Genomic DNA, 19,508 nt, shown 5'->3' with positions numbered 1-19,508 from the left:
TGTCGTCATCATTATTATTGTTATTAATATTATTATTATTAATTCTTTAAATGCTAAATCTTCCTCAGCTTGAAAATAGGAAGCTGCTTCTCGTCTGATTTTATTCTGATAGACAGGAATTCTCTTTGGTTAAGGATTCAGTGGTTTTCCTGTCAGTAAGTTAAAACTAATACATTATAAACATTTTATATTTTAAATGTCAATTAACCAGCACTATATAAACGTAACATCGTTTTGAATCTATAACACTAAAACACTTCCCATTTGTCAACCTGTTTTTAATTCAACCAGTAGATGGCAGCAGTGTGGGAAGTCTTCTTTGTGGTCGCTTACATCATGACGTCATATCAGTGCGACCAGAACGTAACTGTTACAACAGCGGCCTGTGTTTTCACTCGATCGCTGTAATTTTTGTCTTCGGTGGAGGATTTATCTCTACTGTCCATCACCATCATGAAACTAGTCAGGTAACCATTTGCGAAAATAAACCATTTAACAGCTGTGCAAACATGAAGTGCTGAGATCTAAGCAGCGCAAGTAGATGGATTTAGATTGAACACGGAGTGTTAGTTATGAGGCGGGAAGCACTCCCGAATGAATGGACGGGTGCCCAATGTTACAATACTCGGGGATTAGAAACAATGCAACGCTTATACGCGCTCTTGTAGTTTATTTTTTAAATTTTATTATAAGCACAAGTGTTTTTTCAGAGTAGTTTGATATTTAAGCTATGCAGACTAAGGCGAAGGCCTGGTCTCGTTCCGGCTTTCTCTGAAAACTGAAGTTGTATAGTTTCTACCGTTCAGCAATATTTGTTGCTAGATATATTTCCATTTAATTTTTTTCTCAAGAAATTAAACCGATAATCTTCATGTTGTTAGCATTGCTTCGATAGAGTACTTTGTTATGGTGCTGCAAGCTAAGCACCCAGTAGACAAAACTGGCTAATTGGCTAACTCCAGGCTAATGTTAAAAACCAAGGTGAGAAATGTGAAATGCTTAGCCCAGAGGTGGACTTTGGCAAAGTGTAATCCTGTTCAATTATACCCCTAGGTTTTTGATGAAGCTGAGCCATGAGACGGTTACCATTGAATTAAAGAATGGCACCCAGGTCCATGGCACCATCACAGGTAAGAGTCCAAGTGCTTTGTTGACCTCTTTCCTCCCTGTTTAGAGGGAGATGCACCAAAATTGTCATACACAAATAACAGTTGTCTTGCTTTCTTTTAAAAGTGCTCCGTCTAAAAACATGAATGAAATGTTGCTACAGAAAGCTACTTCTAACTAGGTATGGGAAGTGATAAGACGTTATAAATATCAGTGTTATCAATTCTACCAGTCGAACCTATTCTTTACCAATCCCCTTATCAAATACTGCCCCAGTTTTCTATGAGGAAACAAGTGTACACATGGATTTCCCTAGTTAAAAAAACTATTATTCTCAAAAGAAGAAACTTTGAATCCTTGTCAGCTCCACACAATGTAATGAAAATAAATCAAATCAATAATATCTTTATGGTAGTATGGAGGCCAAAACAAGAGATTGGTCTGAAAAAAGGAAAATAATACAGCACAAAAAAAAAAAACTCCCCAGATGTTTACATAAAGTCATCCAAGAATGCAATAAAGTAAATACTGACCACTGTATTGTGACCTAATTACTGAAATATTGCCACTTTAACTGGAAACAAATTCACCACGTGAATATATGAGGATGCATAATTCCAGTATCGGTTTCTGAATCCATTCTTACAAGTGTTTCCCTTACAATTATATTAGGGCAGCGTCCCGCCTGCCTTTAACCTTTCTTTTAGCACAGGTTTATACTTTCGTTTTATTAAACAACAGAACAGTATGATGTTTCTTATTTACACAACTGCACATAGAAAGCGTGATTTAAAATACACCTCACTCAGAATGGATTTTATAAACAATGTGCACTACTATAGCCTACAAAGTCTCCATGAGACAGAGTTATACACCTGTAGTTACAGGTGAGCTAAATGCTAAATTAACAAGCTGCTAAAGGCCTTCAGACAGCGATATAGCAGGAATAATTTCAGCAGTAGGAGAAAAACTCCCAGTTCAACAGTGACCTCTGCGACATCCAGAGAAAGCAGAAAGTTATTTTATTAATTTGAGTAACGATTAGGTTGCAGGACTCCTGCGCAGATGTAGGTGTGTTTTATAATCTGTTACTATTATTGGTCTGGTGGTATTTCTCCTGTATGCTTTGCTGTTGAACATGCAACCCCCCCCCCCAAAAGATCCATCTAAATCCTGTACAACTAAAAGATAAATCTATTGTGTGCAGATGGAAACCACATGATCTGAAATAATTTACGTTGTAAGGTTTAAATGTCTTGATAAGCGTGTAAGTTCACATTTCATCATTTTATCATTTTAATTAAACAGCTCAGTCCATACTCCTCACAGTTAAAATTCACCCCTCCAAAGCTTCTTTAATATAAAAAAGCAAGCTTGAAAAAGTCTGATGTTCCTATTACTGATGTGTTTTACAATTGACTTCATTTTATTCACCTGTGGCAAAACTACTCACTGAGACTTCACAAACCTTACTGCAAACTTCTCACAGTAAAACCTAAGTTATAGTAATGACAGAAAAAGTAAAACAAAGAAACATTATTTTGAATTAAAGTTAACTTTCTACACTGAACTGAAGCGATTGGCCTGTAAGTTGCAGTGGTTAATGAATGTAGATTTAAGTCACAGCAGCCAGAAACCGCCAATAGAAGCCATCTTGGATCGAAAGCTAATAAAAACTGGTTCTGATCTGCGACCACCCTCTGAGTTTGTGGAGTCAGTTGGTGGGTGAGTTGTCAGTGTTGGCTTTTTTTCATTATCAGGTGTTTTATCCTTTTTTCCTCTACCTTTTCGCAGGTGTTGATGTGAGCATGAACACCCACCTGAAGGCAGTGAAAATGACCCTGAAGAACAGGGAGCCCACTCAGCTGGAGTCGCTGAGTATCCGTGGAAACAATATTCGCTACTTCATCCTGCCAGACAGTCTCCCACTGGACACCTTGCTGGTTGACATCGAGCCCAAAATCAAGTCGAAGAAGAGAGAAGCAGGTGAGGAATGTCAAAAATGTGCCGCGCTCTTCCTTAGATGTTTCCCCAGTCGTATAAATTGTGTGTAAAACTCCTTGTGTTGAAGTTTAAAAGCAGTGTTTATCACAGGGCTCTAATGGCAATAGTTCTGCAAATGAGAATTTTCCTGAGGCACTGGGCACAAAAATGTGGATTGTCCATTTATGACTGTGTACCCCTAAATACTGTACTTAGGGGACAAAGGCGTGAGCCACCTGTTTCCTGTATTGTATTTACATGACACTTGGAGCAAAATACATTTTACATTAATGCTTTTTCCCTCCTGGTGCTCTTATCTTGTTATTCACTGTCATTTTCTTGCAAGCACTAAGACATTGATCATTATTAAGAAAAATAGATTTTAGTGGTAAATTTATTTGCAGTGGGTTATTTAAATCATTAAAAGCAGAAGCTCTTGACTTACTGATGATTTTGGCACGACTGTGTGGCTTAATGACAGAAGACATGAATGAGACGTGTCGACAAAATGTGTTCATGTGGGCTTAAGTTTTGTTTGTTTTCTCAAGGACTATCTTGAATATCTCACGCCTCATTTTTTTTTTTTTTTTTTTTTTTTTTTTTTTTTTGGTACTCTGGTGTTCTGACTGTTTATCTGTTTCCTCAGTTGCTGGACGGGGACGAGGCAGAGGACGAGGACGTGGTAGAGGAAGGGGACGAGGCCGGGGTGGGCCAAGGAGATGATTCTGTGGCCTTGTGGTTTTTTTTTTTTTTTTTTTTTTTTTTCTTGCTATCCAACTGTTTGTACAGGATTTTTCATTTTTGGTCCTTTCTCAGAGGAAACATTTTGTGTTTTTCAAACATGCTTTTAGTTACTTTTTTTTTCTTTTCTTATTTTGTACATTAAAAATACCTAAGAGGTAATCTTGACTGATCATTCAGTTCAATTTCATTGATTATCCTACTTTTTCTGTACAATGTTGAATAAAGTGTCTTTGCACAAAAAATGTATCTGTTCCCATGGGAAATGTCTTGACAACAATTATGACATTGTTTAAAGGTACATTTATTTATTTATTTATTTTTTAAGTATAAATTAAGTGTGGCTGTTAAGACAAACTGCTCAAGATTTCATTTATGGGTGACGATGGAAAATTTGACCGAAGGCTAAAAGTTGATAATTTATTAAATACGTAGTTATTTTTCCAAAACTGAAATTGGGAAAACTAAAATATCTAGATATGACCTATGTTTCTGTTTTAATCATATTTAAGTGATTATATGTAGCCACTAGTAATCCTGAAAGAAAAAAACCCCCATCAAAATCAATTCATTCACATTGATTTTATACATTAAAATGGATATAGATCACTAATCAGTAATACTAAAACATAATACTAACTGGTATATATACGGTTACCGGGAAGTGCAAAACAATTACATCAAGTGAAACTTACATTTTTGCGATACAATTTTACATTTACTGCATCTCTTAAATTGTCACGATGCACATTTACATCATAGAAACCATTTTTACATTTACAAAACAAAATTACAACGCTGAAACAAGTTTACCGACGACAAAAAAACTACGTAAAATACTTTTACAAGTTTACCGAAACCCAGTTACAAAGATAGGTGTTTCACCAAAATCTGTGACCCTTCAGATCATATGTAAAATTGTGCTCCAATGTTTAGAAAATCTTTTAGAAATATAAACGGTCCTAAATGCTATTTGTTTGACTTTCCATCAGAACTGCAATCAGCGTGAAAATGTAGCGCGACCCTCTGCCGCCCTCATATGGTTCCTGGTTTGAAGAACTTGCCTTTTTCCAGTTTTTTTTTTTTTTTTTTTTTAAAAAAGCTTTTGAACCGGAAGTAGTTAATATAATTGGATATCAAGTCAAATTAATTTTGAGCTAAGCGTTTCCGAGATCCATATGGTTGTGAAAGTTACACTCAAAATGAATAAATAAATATTTATATATTACATTAACTCCCGCACTGCAGAAAAAGCCAATCGGTCGGCTTCACAATCGGCTGCGGTGAAAAGATTCTCCCGGTAGTAGGTGTCTGCTTGTGGGACACCGACTTGGCACAAATAGCTGTTGTATTCTTCGTCTGACACTTATTCCAATATTTCACGAAGAAATATTCTTTATATATATATATAACATGTCCGCTGTTACTCGTGGAAAATTTATGTATTTCGCTTTTGGAAGCAACTTGTTGAAAGAAAGACTGCAGCTGGCCAATCCCTCTGCGATATTTTTCTCTACGGGTCGACTGAAGGTTTGTGTGTAAAATGTCTTGAATTTGTAGTGTCCCCTTCTACAGTTAACAATACGTTCTTTTTTATGATTAACAACGGCATAATATACAGAAAGAGATTCATTTTGCTAACGTTAACGCTTGCTAATGAGTGTGGTGATGTTTGTGATTTCCCATTTTAAAGGCTGGACGTGGATGCAGCAGTTCCACTAGCTTTTAGCTTTATGTACCCGACACGTTTTATTATTTATTTATTTATTCTATTCCTCCATTACATTAAATCGCTAACAATAATTATATTGACATACTTGCCTTTAAGTTAAGAAATTTCAGGTTGACATGCCATATGTCGATTCACAAAATCAGTGTGTGGAAACCAGGTGCTTTTCTTAATGTTTGTACGTCGACCACAATGGAAACTGTGCACAGTTCTTTCTTTCTTTCTTTCTTTCATTCATTCATTCATTCATTCAGTCAGTCAGTCAGTCAGTCAGTCAGTCAGTCAGTCACAAGCAGTGGTCACATCCGTAAATAAACATTTAGGTGTTTTATTTACCACGTGCTTCCTTATTGGTCAAGTATTTAATGTTTTATTTGCTCTTTAGAAACTGGCAAGGGTTATAAGAATGTGTGTAATATTAAATAATAATTCTTAAACAATAGTAATAATAATTTATCATTTTGTTTATTTAATAAAACCTGTCTTATCAAGTGGTTAAATTTGTGTTCTTCATATGTATGTAGACAGATACTTTTTAGTTATACCTTAATACCAGCATTTTAGAAAAGTAGTCATACATTAAAGTAAGTAATTGGCTGCTAGGGGCGCATGGCTAAATGTTAAATCCCATTTCATCATTGTTGTTTTTCCGGAGTTAAAGTGTGCCACATATTATGTGTTCTTATTTTCCTCTGCAAAGCAAACAGTAATGTTTCGGGAACGTCCAGGGAATAACATTCACTAAAATTTCCCTGCAGGCTACTTTATGTAATCTAACATTTTGGGAACTATTAAAGCGTAAACAAAGCAAATAGTTCTTTAAATGAGTTACTTGAACATTCATTAAAGCTCCCTGAATGTGTTTTGAAAAGTTATTGTTCAAAATCTGCATAATATGTCTCACTGTAGTAATAAATCAACCCTTTCAAAGCTGTTTTTTAATGTCCCAAATACTGTGCAGCTTTTAGGTCACCTGTTCATTTGTTGCTTATTTAGCTGTCTTAATATTGGTGTAATTTAGTGTAAGAGTGAATGGAAAGCCAGACTGCATTCACTGCTATGTCAATCTGGAGGCATTAACAGAAAATGGACTGGATTTTTATCACATAGAGGATTACTTATATAGACAGGCTACTATGTGACAGTAGGAAATCAACACTACGTGGAGCTAGCTCTCTTTTTGCTCTATTGCACCAGAATTGACACAGGAACTACAGTTTATCTGCCCGATTTTTGTTTAAAAACCACTCTTTAAACAAGCCACACATTATTCTTGCTGGTTAATGCCAGCCTCTTTTAAACAAGTAGAATTTTCACTGCATGTGAAATTTTAAAGAACTTAATGGGAGCAATAGACTGGGCTACACAGTTTTACCGATTTCCCTAAACAAATCTCTTATGTGAGGGTGTTGCTTTAAGACGTTTAATGAACCAGCTGCAACAACAGGATCTGAGTGTACTGTACTCCCATCACGCTGCTATTACCAAATGCAAAACAAACTCACTGGGGATGCTTTTAAAATCACAAATAACCCCTTTCATTACATCACAGTGATCCCACCCTATTGCTCCATCTTATGTTTTGTATAATCTACTCCATCAACATGGTTTAAGTGTGTGTGTGCGTGTGCACAGGACTATAAACTGAACTTTGGCCTTTGGGAGCAACACGTGGAAAGTGCATGGCATGGTGGAGTGGCCACCATCGAGTCCTGTCCAGGCGCAGAGGTGTGGGGGGTTATCTGGACTTTGAGCAATGAAAACCTCAGGAGCTTGGACAAGTGAGATACACACAAGTATATATGTGTTAATCAGTGTAGGAGTAAATGCTTTTGATTTTAACTTTCACCATGTTGTTTCTTCTGCTCATGCCCTTCAAGCCAGGAAGGAGTGAGCCTCGGACAGTACTCTCCAATAGAGGTTTCCGTGGAGACTGGTCAAGGCACAATGCTCTGCAGGACATATCAGATGAACAATTTCCACGCCTGTCCTCCTTCACCTCAGTACAAGCAGGTGTGTCTCAACTGGACCAAAGACAACACACTCCATTTAACCTGTAAAACTGTTATGCATGAGATTGCCTGTTGCAGACATTTTGTGACCCAATTTAAGTATTTCTTTATCACCGTTTTTTTGTTTTTTTTCTAGGTGGTGTGTCTAGGTGCAGAGCAGAATGGGCTCCCAGTGGAATACCTGAAGAATCTGGAGGCTATTAAGACCAACAACTATGAGGGTCCATCAGTACTTGATGAAATCAGAGACGTCTTGAAGTAGAGATCGAAACTTTCTTGAGCTTGGAAAAGAAAAAAAAAACCCTTGCTCTGAGAATACAACGAGCAGGACATAAGCTCTGTGGCGAGGTTGGCTCTATCCAATTAAAGACTTCTGACCAAAAAAATTATAAGAATTCAACATAACCTTCCTTTCAGATTCTGCAGCTTTTAACTGGATCTAAGTTGTTTTCTACATTCATCATGTTATAGGTAACAGTAATTAACTGAACGTACAAAAATATCAGAGGGTTAAAGATTGTGATGTGATTTATTAGAACAGAAAATCTCAACTCATTATTTTTCTGTCGAGACTGACGTACAGCAGAACTAGCTCCACGGTGTGGCCTGAACTTAATAATGCATGCATTTCATTATCTGACGTTTGGCTGGACCAAACATACACCCATAAACAAATAAAAGTCAAATGTGTGTCAGGCACAAAACAGATAAGGTGCAGTGTTTTTTAGGGGAATATTAAAACTGATGAAACATCACTACCAGTAACCCTTTCATTGTACATAATGCTATGCCTGTGTTATGCCCCTCAAGTTTCCAGTTTCTCATTGAAAAGAAAGAAAAAAAATGGGATGCTTTAACAAATTGAAAATAACACTTTATTTTAAAAAGTAAAAATGAATATTTTATGTAAAAGGAAACCACTTTTATTTTCTTTTTAACAACACAGTGGCCTTGGACAGACATGTTTTATTTCTTACCTAACCCGACAGCTTTCATACTTTATGAATTATAGAAAATACAAGTACAAAAGAAACAGCGGCCAGGAAAACAGAAGCAGCACAAGAACACCCAATAACATAGTTAAGTTGTGTTGAATCCCTATGGGAATTTCCTAGTTTATGTAAATATGTGGACTTAATAGTGGCACAAATCATATTTTCTGAAAATTCAAAATAAAAAAAAGTCATGCAAACATGGTCAGGATTTCATCAACAACCACTTACATTCTGAAGAATTTGGTCTCCAGGAGATCGTCTGGAAGAAACACGAGGACCAAGGGGTATGAACAGAAACATTAAATAATAAAAACTGGTGGAAACAATACGGACGCAGTTGTGTATGTGACAGAAGTTTCAAATTTATAAAGTGAAGTTGGAGATAATAAATCTATATATTAAGCATAAACAAAATCATACTTTTGTACAAATGGGCTTCACTAAAGGATGTAAAAGGCATCTACAAGGAGCGGATCAGTACTTGGGTTGAAATCTGTCACCATGGTTGAAAAACATCCTTTCCAGCTAAGTCCTGGTGGAGCTAAACAGGCAGTGTAAGAATATATATTACTTTACTGTCTATATCGTTGTAATTTTCCAGAGACGCATTAGTAACATGGCATTGCATTTACATGGAAATTAGAATATGGACCACTGTCAACATACTGAGGTCAAATGAAGCACTATTAACGAAGGCCACATTACACTGTCCCCAGTTGCACAATAACTTGTATGCTGTTAGGAAATGCACGATCATCTGCATGGCATGGTAAACTTCTATATGACTCAACACAAAAGGCCATCATTATTTAGCAGTTTTATATGGTTTAAAGTCAGACATTTGCATTATTTGCTGTTTCAGGTCCCGTTTTCACACATTTCTCGAACTCATTCCATCGGCTCTACTTGTTCCTCACCTGGAATTTTGTCAACTTTGTCAACACTTTCATCCATCGGCTCGACGTCTTTTTCAGTTCCACTTTCATTCATCATTTCTGGATTCCTTGCGGCTCCACTTTCATCCATCGGTTCTGGGTCGTCCACACCATTTCCCATCTCCTCCGGTGGATCAGCTGAACCAGATGCATCAACTGCATCAGCTGGCTGGGTCTCTGTGGTGTCAGCAGGTGGTTGCTGCTCTGGGATCAACAGGTTGTGCTTTATTTTGCTCAGCTCAGTCATGTTGAAGCCAAGGAAGACAGCAGCTGTGTTCCTTTTGAGGCTCTTCATGCATTTGCTGCGCTTCTTGCTGAAGAGCGCTGCCAGCTCTGCTTTGGTGAGGTTCAGCCTCCTGCACAGCTCTTCAGTCTCAGTTTTGGTTGCGTAAGGATTCAAGTTGAAGTACTTGGATATGAAGTCTCTGCGCTCGTCACTGCAGCGGCGCTCCGTTGCTGTTGGTTCCAACACAAGCTTGACTGCTGGGTCACTCTGAAACTCGGGCTCCGGTGGGGTCAGCTTTTTCTCTTGCAACAGCTTTTCTTTCAACAGTTTCTCCTGCTCTCGTTTCTTGCGCAAGGCAGCCCTTTGTTCTCTCTCTCGTCTGTTGGCCTCCATGACTTCTTTCAACGCAGCTTCCAGTCTCTTCTTAGATTGCAACTCTGCCTCCGTCTCTGGAGGCTCCACAGGTTTTGCAGCAGGAATCACACGAGCTGGGGCTAACGTCTGTGCCATAGTCAGGCCTTTTGGCACTTGGACAAAGTAGAGCCCAGAAGTCTGGCTGAGCTGCTGGACTGGTTTTGGTGGCTGCTGTTGCAGTACTAATGTGGGCTTTAGTGGTTGTGGTGGTGGTGGCGGTGGTGGTGGCTGTGGCGGCTTTGGGGAACAACGGCATCGCTGAATGTGCAGCATGACAGCCTGCTGAGTGACCTTTCCTGTATAGACACCATTGCAGTATATGCACTTGAAAGCCTCTGTCTTGAGGATGGCATGAATGGTGGGCGCTACAAAGTGCTTCTGTTTCAGGTGCTGGAGGTGATCGGATTCATGCTGAAACTTTTCGTCACAGAAGGGACAGTACGCACTGTTGATTTTTGCAGGCACTGGGCAGATTTCTTGCTGTTTTGTGGGCTGCAACTTACAGAAGATCAGGTCAAGGGAATTTGTGACAAGTGCAAGGTTGACCTCTGTGTCTCCTAGAACCTCTTTAGGTGCTGTTGTGTTCACATCAAAGTAAGGGAACAAGATTCCTCCAGCACCTTTAGAGTAGACCCTGTACTTCTGCCTTAGGAAATCACAGTATGCTTTGCTTGTGGGATTGTGCTGCTTTACATGCTCTGCAAGCTGTCTGATTGAAAAGAACAATGTAGAACAGTATAAACAGTTGAGGCCATGCAGAAGGTGCTGGAAGACACTCTTTTCTGATAGCAGAATTTTGCATATTAGACATTTGACAGTTTTGTCAGGCATTTTCTTCAGAAATGATGCTCTGGCAGCCACACTTTCTGACTTGGATGTAGAGGACTTTGTCTGATGTGCGACCTCTGAATGTATTTCAAACACATTGGAAGGGAAAAGTTCATTGCAAAGGGGGCATGTGATCCATTTCTTGGTTTGTGGTACAGAGTTACTCATTTGCTCAACAGGCTTAAGAGGGGTAGTTGTTCTTTGAGAGACGGGCAATGCTGCTTGGAGTGGAGCAAAAGTGTATGTGGGCATGCCGTTCACCTTGTTGCCAGTTGGGATCAGGTGACTTAGCAAGGACTGAGAAGTCAGCATGGTACCCTGTAGGGCAATGTGGTTTGATAATGCATTTTGTGTAACCACTGCAGGTTTAGGCGCTATCCCAGTTCCAGTGGCCACACTGGTTTGCAGTCCTGACGGAAGAACAATTTGATGTCCTTGTGGGGTCTGTTGTGGTTGAGATGTGGCAGAGGATAACGTTACAGGTGCCTGTTTCAGAGACACATTAGACACTGTGGGAAGCTGAATCATAGGCGAACCCTGGGACACAGTACTTCGGAGGGCTATTGTGGCACCAGGCTGCAGCAAACCTTTAGCTTCAGCACTAGCAAGCTGCACTAGCGCTGATGCTTGAGGGGGCAAAAAAGCTTGGTTAGTTCCAGGGGCACAGATCAAAGTAGTACTTTTTGTAGTTCCTTGTACTTGCTGTAAAGCCACTAGAGTCCCAGTAGGTTGGCCATTACTTGGTATGACCAAAGAATTGCTGTTTAACATCTGAGGTTGCTGTGGTTTAGGGGCGATACTTGGGAATGTCACAAACAAACCATTTCCGTTGGGTGTTGGTTTAATTGTGTAGTTCTTGTTCTCATAAATCAAACTCTGCACTTGTGTGCTGACTGAATAGTGTGCTGGTTCCACTAGCATGTGGTGCAACATTTGGTCTAGAGTACCAGTGTTCACCTTGCACACCTTGCAGCAGTAGATCTTTATGGATGTAGTCACTTGTTGGTGTAATCGATAACCAATGTACTGCTCCGCCAAATGGTCCAGATGCTTGAGAATGACATGCTTCTTCATTGCAAAGATGGAGGGGCTTGGAAACCCACACTTTCGACAATGATACCTGTCGTTACCACGATGGGTGGGTGCAGAGCCTTCCCTCTGTGGCTGTAAGTTTGGTACAGGGAGTTTGGCATGGAAGAATAGCATGTGCTTTTTGACAACCTTGGGGTGGGAGATGAAGAGGCACTGAGAGCAGGGTGCAAGTGCACAATATGACTGAACATATCCATGGCAACGAGAGACGTGACTTCTGAAGTTGTAGATGTTTTGAGAAGAGTATTTGCACAGGTTGCAGCACAAAGATCGGGACCTATAAGGCCACTGGATATAAAGAGAAGAAAAAAGGAAAAACAGAAATTAGAAATACAACATTTAAGAATACAAAGTCATATACATTTTAAATTGGAATATAATATAATCAATCTTTATAAAGTGGAGAAAGAGAATGTCTCCCTTTCCTGTCTCATATTCATTAACAAATACATGAGCTGCTGAGATGCTCCTTCACCCAACAACAGCCCCTAAAGAGTGTGTTAATGTTGTGATCTTTATGGTAACACATTAATGCAAAGTCATCCTTTTCTGTGCCTGCACCTGGGAAGGGCAGTACTGAAAACTGTCTTCTACAGAAAGTAACTCAAGTTTGTTAAAAGCCCAACCAAATCAAATCTTTTCAACCCAACATTTTGTTTAGTTGGAAAAATCATTTTCTGAGGAATTGTAATTTTTAAGCCCTATAAAAGAAAAAAGAAGCCAACTATGGTTAAAAAGGAAAATAAACCCGATCTTAGATCTGGTTTAAAATGGTCTGAGGTAGAGTGGGAAACCGTTCTATAATCGAAATGCTTTAAAATTTAAAAACATTTCTGGAAATCATTGGCACTGCATCCTCCAGACTTAAGAGGAGAGGGACCATCCTTCTTGTTATCAGCACTCATTTCATAACCCTTCATTTTTCATATTGTAGGGCTGCATTAAAGCTAGAGGAACTTTCAATGCTGAAAGGTATATACAGGTTTTGGTGCAACATCTGCAGGGTCTTTTCAGAGAAGGCCATGCACATTTCAGCAAGACAAAGCTATATGTCATACTGCATCTATTACAATAGCATGGGACCACAGAATAGTCCAAGCACTGGACTGTCCTACCTCCAGTCCAGACATTTGATGTATCATTAAAACACAAGATACGGAAAGAAGATTCTGGCTTGTTGAGCAGCTAGAATCCTTAATCAGATAAGAAGGTCATTGCATCATTCTCCCAAAGGTCCAGAAACAGGTATCCTCAGTTCCCCAGCATTTATGGATTATCGTTAGAAGAAAAGGTGATGCTACACGTGGTAAATGTGACATTGTCTCAACTTTTGAGATACATTGCTGCCATTAGATTCAGGATGAGCCAATATTTTCTACATTTGGTGTATTTTCTATGTTGTACTGTACGTTAATTAGAGGATGTATGAGATTTGCATATCACTGCATTATTTTTTCATTTACTCTTTACGTGGCATTCAAACTTTTGCAGAATTGGGGAGCTACCTTAATAAAAAATTACTGACAGTAGCAAATGATCACATTTACCTTCTTCCGCTGTCGGCTACTGTATCCTTCTGTGATATCAACCCACTCTGTTACTTGAAAGGCTTCATCTTCATCTGGGTTTTTCTCAGAGTTTTCATTGAGGTCCTGCACAAGACACACAAAACAAATAAAAAAATAAAAATAAATAACAAGCAGATAACTGCAGCACTAAACTCTAAGTGGTTTCTAAGTAAATAAGGAAAAGTTTACCGTGATGATAGATGAACAGCCAGTTAGTTAGTTGTATACTGAAACTATCAGTCTAATCCAGTGCTGCAATACATCCCTTCATCATGAGGGTTATAATGCTCAGTTTTAGTTAACTCTTGTCTAAGTTAAGCTTTGAATTATATATATATTTTTAGAACAAACTAAGCACTGCTGACCATCATAGATCATAGAACATTTTAGTACCTGACAAATGAAGTTATTTTGATGTAAAATCCCTGTTTGTTTAGCATCATCATGAAACAACTATCATCTCTAATTTGCAACATTGCTCATATAAGTCCTATAACAAGAGAGTTACGAGGTGACGGGTAACTTGACCCGTTTCGAAAAAGTCACTGAATACTGTTTAATCTTCCCTAGTCATCATCATATTAATCCCAAACTAAACTAAACTAATTAAAATTACTAAAACTGTTGTACCATACCAAACTTAAGTAAACCACTCAAACTGTTTCATTGAACATTTTTTAAAAACAGGGCCTGTTTAGTCAAAACACTACAATCAGCATCACACACCCAAGTAGCAGATCACGTCAAATCTTTTGAAAATTGACTCAGTAAAAACTAGATATATATATATATATATATATATATATATATATATATATATATATATATATATATATATAAAAAAAATGCAATTTCGTATCTGTATTACACAAACAAGCCATGACATCTAATTATGTTTGAATAAGTTACACACTACTGGGATCAACCCAAAACTTCATTAACTTTTATAGTTTAAAAATGATTCAAGTACTCAGAGAAAACAGAAAAATAAATTTGCATAACACCACTCATTTACAGTGTTACTCTATTTTCAAAACAGTCAACACTCATCAGTCCCGTTGTGTCTCGACCTACTTCGCCTCAAGTTTAACTCTTCGTAACGCTAAATATGCTGTAACTATTTCAGAACGAGGGAGTGCTTTTTACGGAGGGTAAGCGCACTCTTAAAAAGAAAAGGAATTGACTACAGTTTCTGCAGATTGGTGAAATTTCTGAAGGCTTGCTGAGGATGTGCACAAATTGGTGAAGGTAGCTTGTGAACAAGCACAACTGCTCTGGAAGTTACTGCAGCTCGTAAAGGAAGGAAAATTTAAGAAAATGCAGATGTTTAAGCCAGAATCTGATCCAGAATAAAGTGAGCCTCACAACTACCTGCTATTATAAAGATTAAAGCAATGAATCTCTTTTTAGTAGATTTAAATTGGATTAATTTAGTTTATCAGTTGCTCTCTCTGTGGTTTACTACAACCTAATGAAACTTTACACATCAATAACTGAAGCAGTACTTATCACAGGAAAGCTCGGCTGCTCTGAAAAGCAGAGGAGCTCCACTAAAACCAGTAGTAGCAGGTGATGTTTGGCAGTAACCATATTTTTGACAGCAATACGTGCACTAATATGTATGCACGTGCAAAGTTGCATACATATACATACACCTGAAAATAAGCTCCTGCATTATTTGAGCCCTGAATGACCATAATAACGATGAAGATCACATAAAGAGATTTGCTATCGGAAAACACTGATATGAAAATTTCTATGGTCGGACATTTGAGGTAGGCTTAGTTGACGTGGAAATATTTTAAGCGGAAAGTTGTCACTTCTGCATTTCCACTGATGCAAGGGTGAACAGATAACTTCAATTAACAACTGATTGAGGTGGTGTGAAAATCTGAAAATACAACATTTGTGGTAAATAAAGACAGACACCACCACATGCTCAGCACCGCACAAAGTTTCTCTTTACGTATGAAATCACCGGGTCAGTTGTTCATTGCACATTAAAACACAGACATCCCCCTGCAGTAATCTCTGTCCAGTCGTGAGGGAAGCTTCTCGTGGAGTATGAATGGGCCAGAGCAAAACAAACTTTTTTCTTGTGCTTGTGGCCTGAAGAACAAAAACAAACTTCTCATAGAGTATGTACCAAGCTTAACATAGGCAAATGTTAAGTGTTTTGTGTGTGTGTCAGTGACACTGATAGGCTTTTTATAGTTGTGCAAATCTGAGACTTTTCTCCTTGAGTGTAGGTTTCACTAATGCAACACAAACCATCAGTGTTGAATCATGACCTTTAAGGCTCAAAGATGACACTTAACTACACATGTATGTAAGAAAAAAATTTTTTTACAGAGAATTTCTATGTTATTTAGCGGTCAGGTAGTCTTCAGATGTCTGGATCATAGATTGCATGCAGAAATAAACAGAGCCATGGAGGCATCACTCACCCATTTGTGGAGCAGTTTTAAACCCATGAATTTGTCATTTGGTCATTGCTATCTTATTTTTGTTTGGTTGCTTTTGGAACTCGATTTTACCATAACTGAATGTTAATGTGAAGCTGGAGAGGAACAAGTGGCATTTTTTTGACTGAGAACCAAAAGTAAAACTATAAATGTTCATATGATAGCAACTTCTCAATCACACAGCCCTGCTCTGAAGCATAACCTGCCATATTGCAGGAACTAACTTAACCCATTCAATCCCAATTTTTTACCTGCAAAATAAATGCATTAGAGCTCCCCAACACATAATAATAGTTAAAACGTTGGTTTTTATAAAATATTGGAAGACAGTCTAAATTTACACTAACACGTGTAACACATCATAACTAGGCATGGTTATCTGTGTGTTCAGAACTGTTTTAGATACATAAACATACCATGGCAGCGCATACTGAAGGGAACTAACAATGACTCTATGGGCACATTTACGCCAGCCAGGGCCAACCAGACTCAACCAATCTCGGTGCGATAATGGACTACAAAACAAAGTTAATTGTGGGTTCAATGCACAACCAAAACACAGACGTGTGTGCAACAATAAGCAGCTCTGGACAGGAGAAATGGCTTGCAGTCTGACGTGGAAGAATCCAAGAAAAGTTTTGATAGAAGTATGATCAACCCAAGATTGCTAGGATCTGATGCAGCTCCATATTTAGCTATTATGTATAAGAAACCAAAGTTGTTCTGCATTAACTAATAAAGGAACAAATTTTCTTCTTCATTGTATGCAGCGTCTTCTTCTTCACCAATTCTTGGTGCAGTGCCGCCTCTGGCGGAAAGTGGAACACTTTTAAAAGGTCAGATTTGTTTATGTAGTGCAGCGTGATGGAATCTAAGAGCAGAATATTAAACCTCCCAACTGCACCAAGTACCCAACCAGACAGAGTCTAGCGGACTATTCTGGTTTAAATGCACCCTAACTTGGTCTAACTCAATATAACTAGGTTTATTTGGGTCCAACTGGATACATCTGCAGTTAAGTGGTTAAAATATTCATCCTTACCCTCCAAATAGGTCATCTCTGCTTTACAACTCAACATTCTAGTAGGCAAATGGCCTGTTTAACCTTGGTGCTGAATCTGAGCCGTAATCAGTCACTTTCACTTACACCTTTTGCAACTGTAGGTGTGACTGTGGCGGTACCAGAAGTCACTTCTGGGTTATTTTAAGAAGTTTTTTTTTTTAGAAGATCAAAAACTGTTGGTTTAATTTTTTTTAAGTAAACAAATAAATAAACAAATAAAAAAGATAAACAGAATAAACAGCCAAAACCTTTGACAGCTAGCATAACTATGACTATGTGTTATGCTTGCAGCAACTTCCTTTTATTTACAAGTTTGAGGCAAGCGTGTGTTTCCAGAACAGAAGTCCAGATGCCGGTCATATCACACAAGTTACATGAAACTGATTAAATTTAGATGAGGCAACTTATTCTTTTTTATTTTTTTTATTATTTATTAGCTGCCCGAAGCCAAAACACTTTTGGAGCTTCCAAAAGTTTAATAAAAAAAAAAGAAAGAAAAAGTAAATACATAAAAAACTGAAACAATTGTTGTTGGTAGGATTAATCACATCATTCAGATCAGACCCAAATCCTGGAGACATCATAGATCATTTTCTAAGGTAACAACATACCTTCAACAGGTTCTGACAATCTTGTAGACCAATCTCACTTAAAATGTTTTTCACTGCCTTACGCGCCTTTCGGATCTTCTCAATATTTCCCACTGGAAGCTGATACATGATTCCCACAAACCTTACAGAAAAAAACATTATTAAATACCACTGATTGCAACAGCAGAACTGGAACTAGTACAGAATAATTAAACACAACGGCTTAGGTCTGTTTATGTAAGCATAGTCTATATTTAGCAGAAATATGAATTTAAAAAAAGATGACAATACTAAAGAATATAAGTATATATATATACACACACACACAAGTTGACAGATGATTTAGTAATAGCAATAATAATAATAATAATAATAATAATAATAATAATGCAGTTAAACCATCACCTGTGGCATATATACTGTGTTAATAAAACTTTGGCTATACATTAATAGGATGCGAATCACAGCATGGCTTAGCATTTATATCTACACAAGTACTGCTGCAATACAAACAAATACAACAATTCATGCAACAGTTACTTCCTTAATGAGTATCCAGGTACATATCCACCATTAAGTATGTTATATTTATTTTATTAAAAGAGTGGGACTTACATCTGCTTTTCATAGGTCCCTTCATTACACTGCAATCCATGCTAGCACTAAAGAGTATGGCAGGGCCACACTGAAGTGAGTTTAAAAAAAAAAAGAAAAAAAAGAAAAAAAAAAAGGCTGGTGGCATGCTGACAGCAACATGCCGGGTCACCCAGCCGGTCACAGCGCATCTTCCTGCTCGAGAAAGCCCACAACCTCCTCTTACATATCTTACCTCGTTCTGTTTTCTGCGTAGATTAACGTTAGTCGTCGCTGTGCCACCTCCAGTAGGGCTTTGGTTCCCCACTTCCACCGGCCCGCAACTGTGCGTGTCGGTGTGCTGCGTCTGCTACCAATGCTGCACAAAGACACTCACCGGAGCAGCATCCCCCACCTACACACGCCGTCGTATGAAGACTGAAGTTAAATATGAACAATGATAAGAACGAGCGGACTCCGAAGATAAGTTATTTTAGTCCAGCTTTTGTCCCTTTCTTCCCCTATTGAGGGAAAAAATGGCGCTCAACTTCAGGATCTGACGTAGTCGCTTCATTTGCATGCTGCACAAACTGACCAATGAGAGACCTCTCATCCTATAAACTGTATAACTTTTTTATTCTCTCACTGTAATTGTCAGCATGGTTCTTGAATGTCTATGTGATGTGCTTTATAGTTCAGTTTCTGAATTTTATGTAATATCTGACTTGTTAAGTAGACTTTTTTGATTCTTTAATAAATAGCTAGGTAGGGGGCGTGGCTATATCGAACCCAACTGGTAGTCACATGGTACATGACTAAGCTTAACCAATCAGCTGTCGAGAAAATGAGCTAAATGGGTGGTCCTTGTGTTCTGACGTCATATCATGCAACTTTTTTTAGCCAATAATATTAGACCACAAATTTTAAATAGATTTTAAGGTTAAATTTCTTTAGATTGGCTAAAACAAAAGTAAGGAAGTTTTTGATGATTTTTACATTTTCAAAAATTCATATGGCTAGCTATATCCGCACAGTGATTTAAAGCCATTGCGATTGGATTTTTTGCTTTGTTACACCAGCTAGCAACAATTGATTCACATATATTTCACATTAACAATTTTACATTTACACTTTCCCTCCTACAAAATCGTTTATTGTCGTGCAAGTTGGATTATAAGAAGGTGCAA

At 38.1% G+C, this 19,508-nt stretch overlaps 3 protein-coding genes across 3 annotated transcripts; 2 read left to right on the top strand and 1 right to left on the bottom strand.

Annotated features, from left to right (window-relative positions):
- Positions 1-320: 320 nt before the first annotated feature.
- Positions 321-4,078, top strand: snrpd1 (small nuclear ribonucleoprotein D1 polypeptide). The gene is made up of 4 exons (XM_042011412.1): positions 321-467; positions 1,054-1,130; positions 2,902-3,093; positions 3,737-4,078. Exons 1-4 carry the CDS (start codon positions 454-456, stop codon positions 3,811-3,813), a joined length of 360 nt encoding a protein of 119 aa, XP_041867346.1. The 5' UTR covers positions 321-453; the 3' UTR covers positions 3,814-4,078.
- Positions 4,079-5,116: 1,038 nt separating this feature from the next.
- ggcta (gamma-glutamylcyclotransferase a) lies at positions 5,117-8,327 on the top strand. Its single transcript, XM_042011573.1, has 4 exons — positions 5,117-5,361; positions 7,196-7,341; positions 7,441-7,573; positions 7,709-8,327. The coding sequence occupies exons 1-4, from the start codon at positions 5,245-5,247 to the stop codon at positions 7,832-7,834; spliced, it is 522 nt and encodes a 173-aa protein (XP_041867507.1). The 5' UTR covers positions 5,117-5,244; the 3' UTR covers positions 7,835-8,327.
- A 184-nt stretch (positions 8,328-8,511) lies between these two features.
- Positions 8,512-18,936, bottom strand: adnp2b (ADNP homeobox 2b). Its single transcript, XM_042011572.1, has 4 exons — positions 18,578-18,936; positions 17,770-17,890; positions 13,610-13,714; positions 8,512-12,350 (listed from the first exon to the last, which is right to left on the bottom strand). The coding sequence occupies exons 2-4, from the start codon at positions 17,875-17,877 to the stop codon at positions 9,456-9,458; spliced, it is 3,108 nt and encodes a 1,035-aa protein (XP_041867506.1). The 5' UTR covers positions 17,878-17,890; positions 18,578-18,936; the 3' UTR covers positions 8,512-9,455.
- Positions 18,937-19,508: the final 572 nt, after the last annotated feature.

The sequence above is a fragment of the Melanotaenia boesemani genome, chromosome 17 (assembly GCF_017639745.1).
Source record: "Melanotaenia boesemani isolate fMelBoe1 chromosome 17, fMelBoe1.pri, whole genome shotgun sequence".
In the NCBI taxonomy this organism is placed as follows: domain Eukaryota; kingdom Metazoa; phylum Chordata; class Actinopteri; order Atheriniformes; family Melanotaeniidae; genus Melanotaenia; species Melanotaenia boesemani.
This window is presented reverse-complemented; position numbering and strand designations above follow the sequence as displayed.

What these genes read in the sequence shown, in the direction of transcription:
- adnp2b (XM_042011572.1), bottom strand. Translation starts at nt 17,877, where the DNA reads ATGTATCAGCTTCCAGTGGGAAATATTGAGAAGATCCGAAAGGCGCGT. An exon ending in ATTGTCAGAACCTGTTGAAG is followed by an intron (nt 13,715 to 17,769) that starts GTATGTTGTTAC and finishes TGTCTTGTGCAG; the next exon opens with GACCTCAATGAAAACTCTGA. An exon ending in GTAGCCGACAGCGGAAGAAG is followed by an intron (nt 12,351 to 13,609) that starts GTAAATGTGATC and finishes CTTTATATCCAG; the next exon opens with TGGCCTTATAGGTCCCGATC.
- snrpd1 (XM_042011412.1), top strand. An exon ending in GGTCCATGGCACCATCACAG is followed by an intron (nt 1,131 to 2,901) that starts GTAAGAGTCCAA and finishes ACCTTTTCGCAG; the next exon opens with GTGTTGATGTGAGCATGAAC. An exon ending in GTCGAAGAAGAGAGAAGCAG is followed by an intron (nt 3,094 to 3,736) that starts GTGAGGAATGTC and finishes CTGTTTCCTCAG; the next exon opens with TTGCTGGACGGGGACGAGGC.
- ggcta (XM_042011573.1), top strand. Translation starts at nt 5,245, where the DNA reads ATGTCCGCTGTTACTCGTGGAAAATTTATGTATTTCGCTTTTGGAAGC. An exon ending in TCTCTACGGGTCGACTGAAG is followed by an intron (nt 5,362 to 7,195) that starts GTTTGTGTGTAA and finishes GCGTGTGCACAG; the next exon opens with GACTATAAACTGAACTTTGG. An exon ending in CTTCACCTCAGTACAAGCAG is followed by an intron (nt 7,574 to 7,708) that starts GTGTGTCTCAAC and finishes TTTTTTTTCTAG; the next exon opens with GTGGTGTGTCTAGGTGCAGA.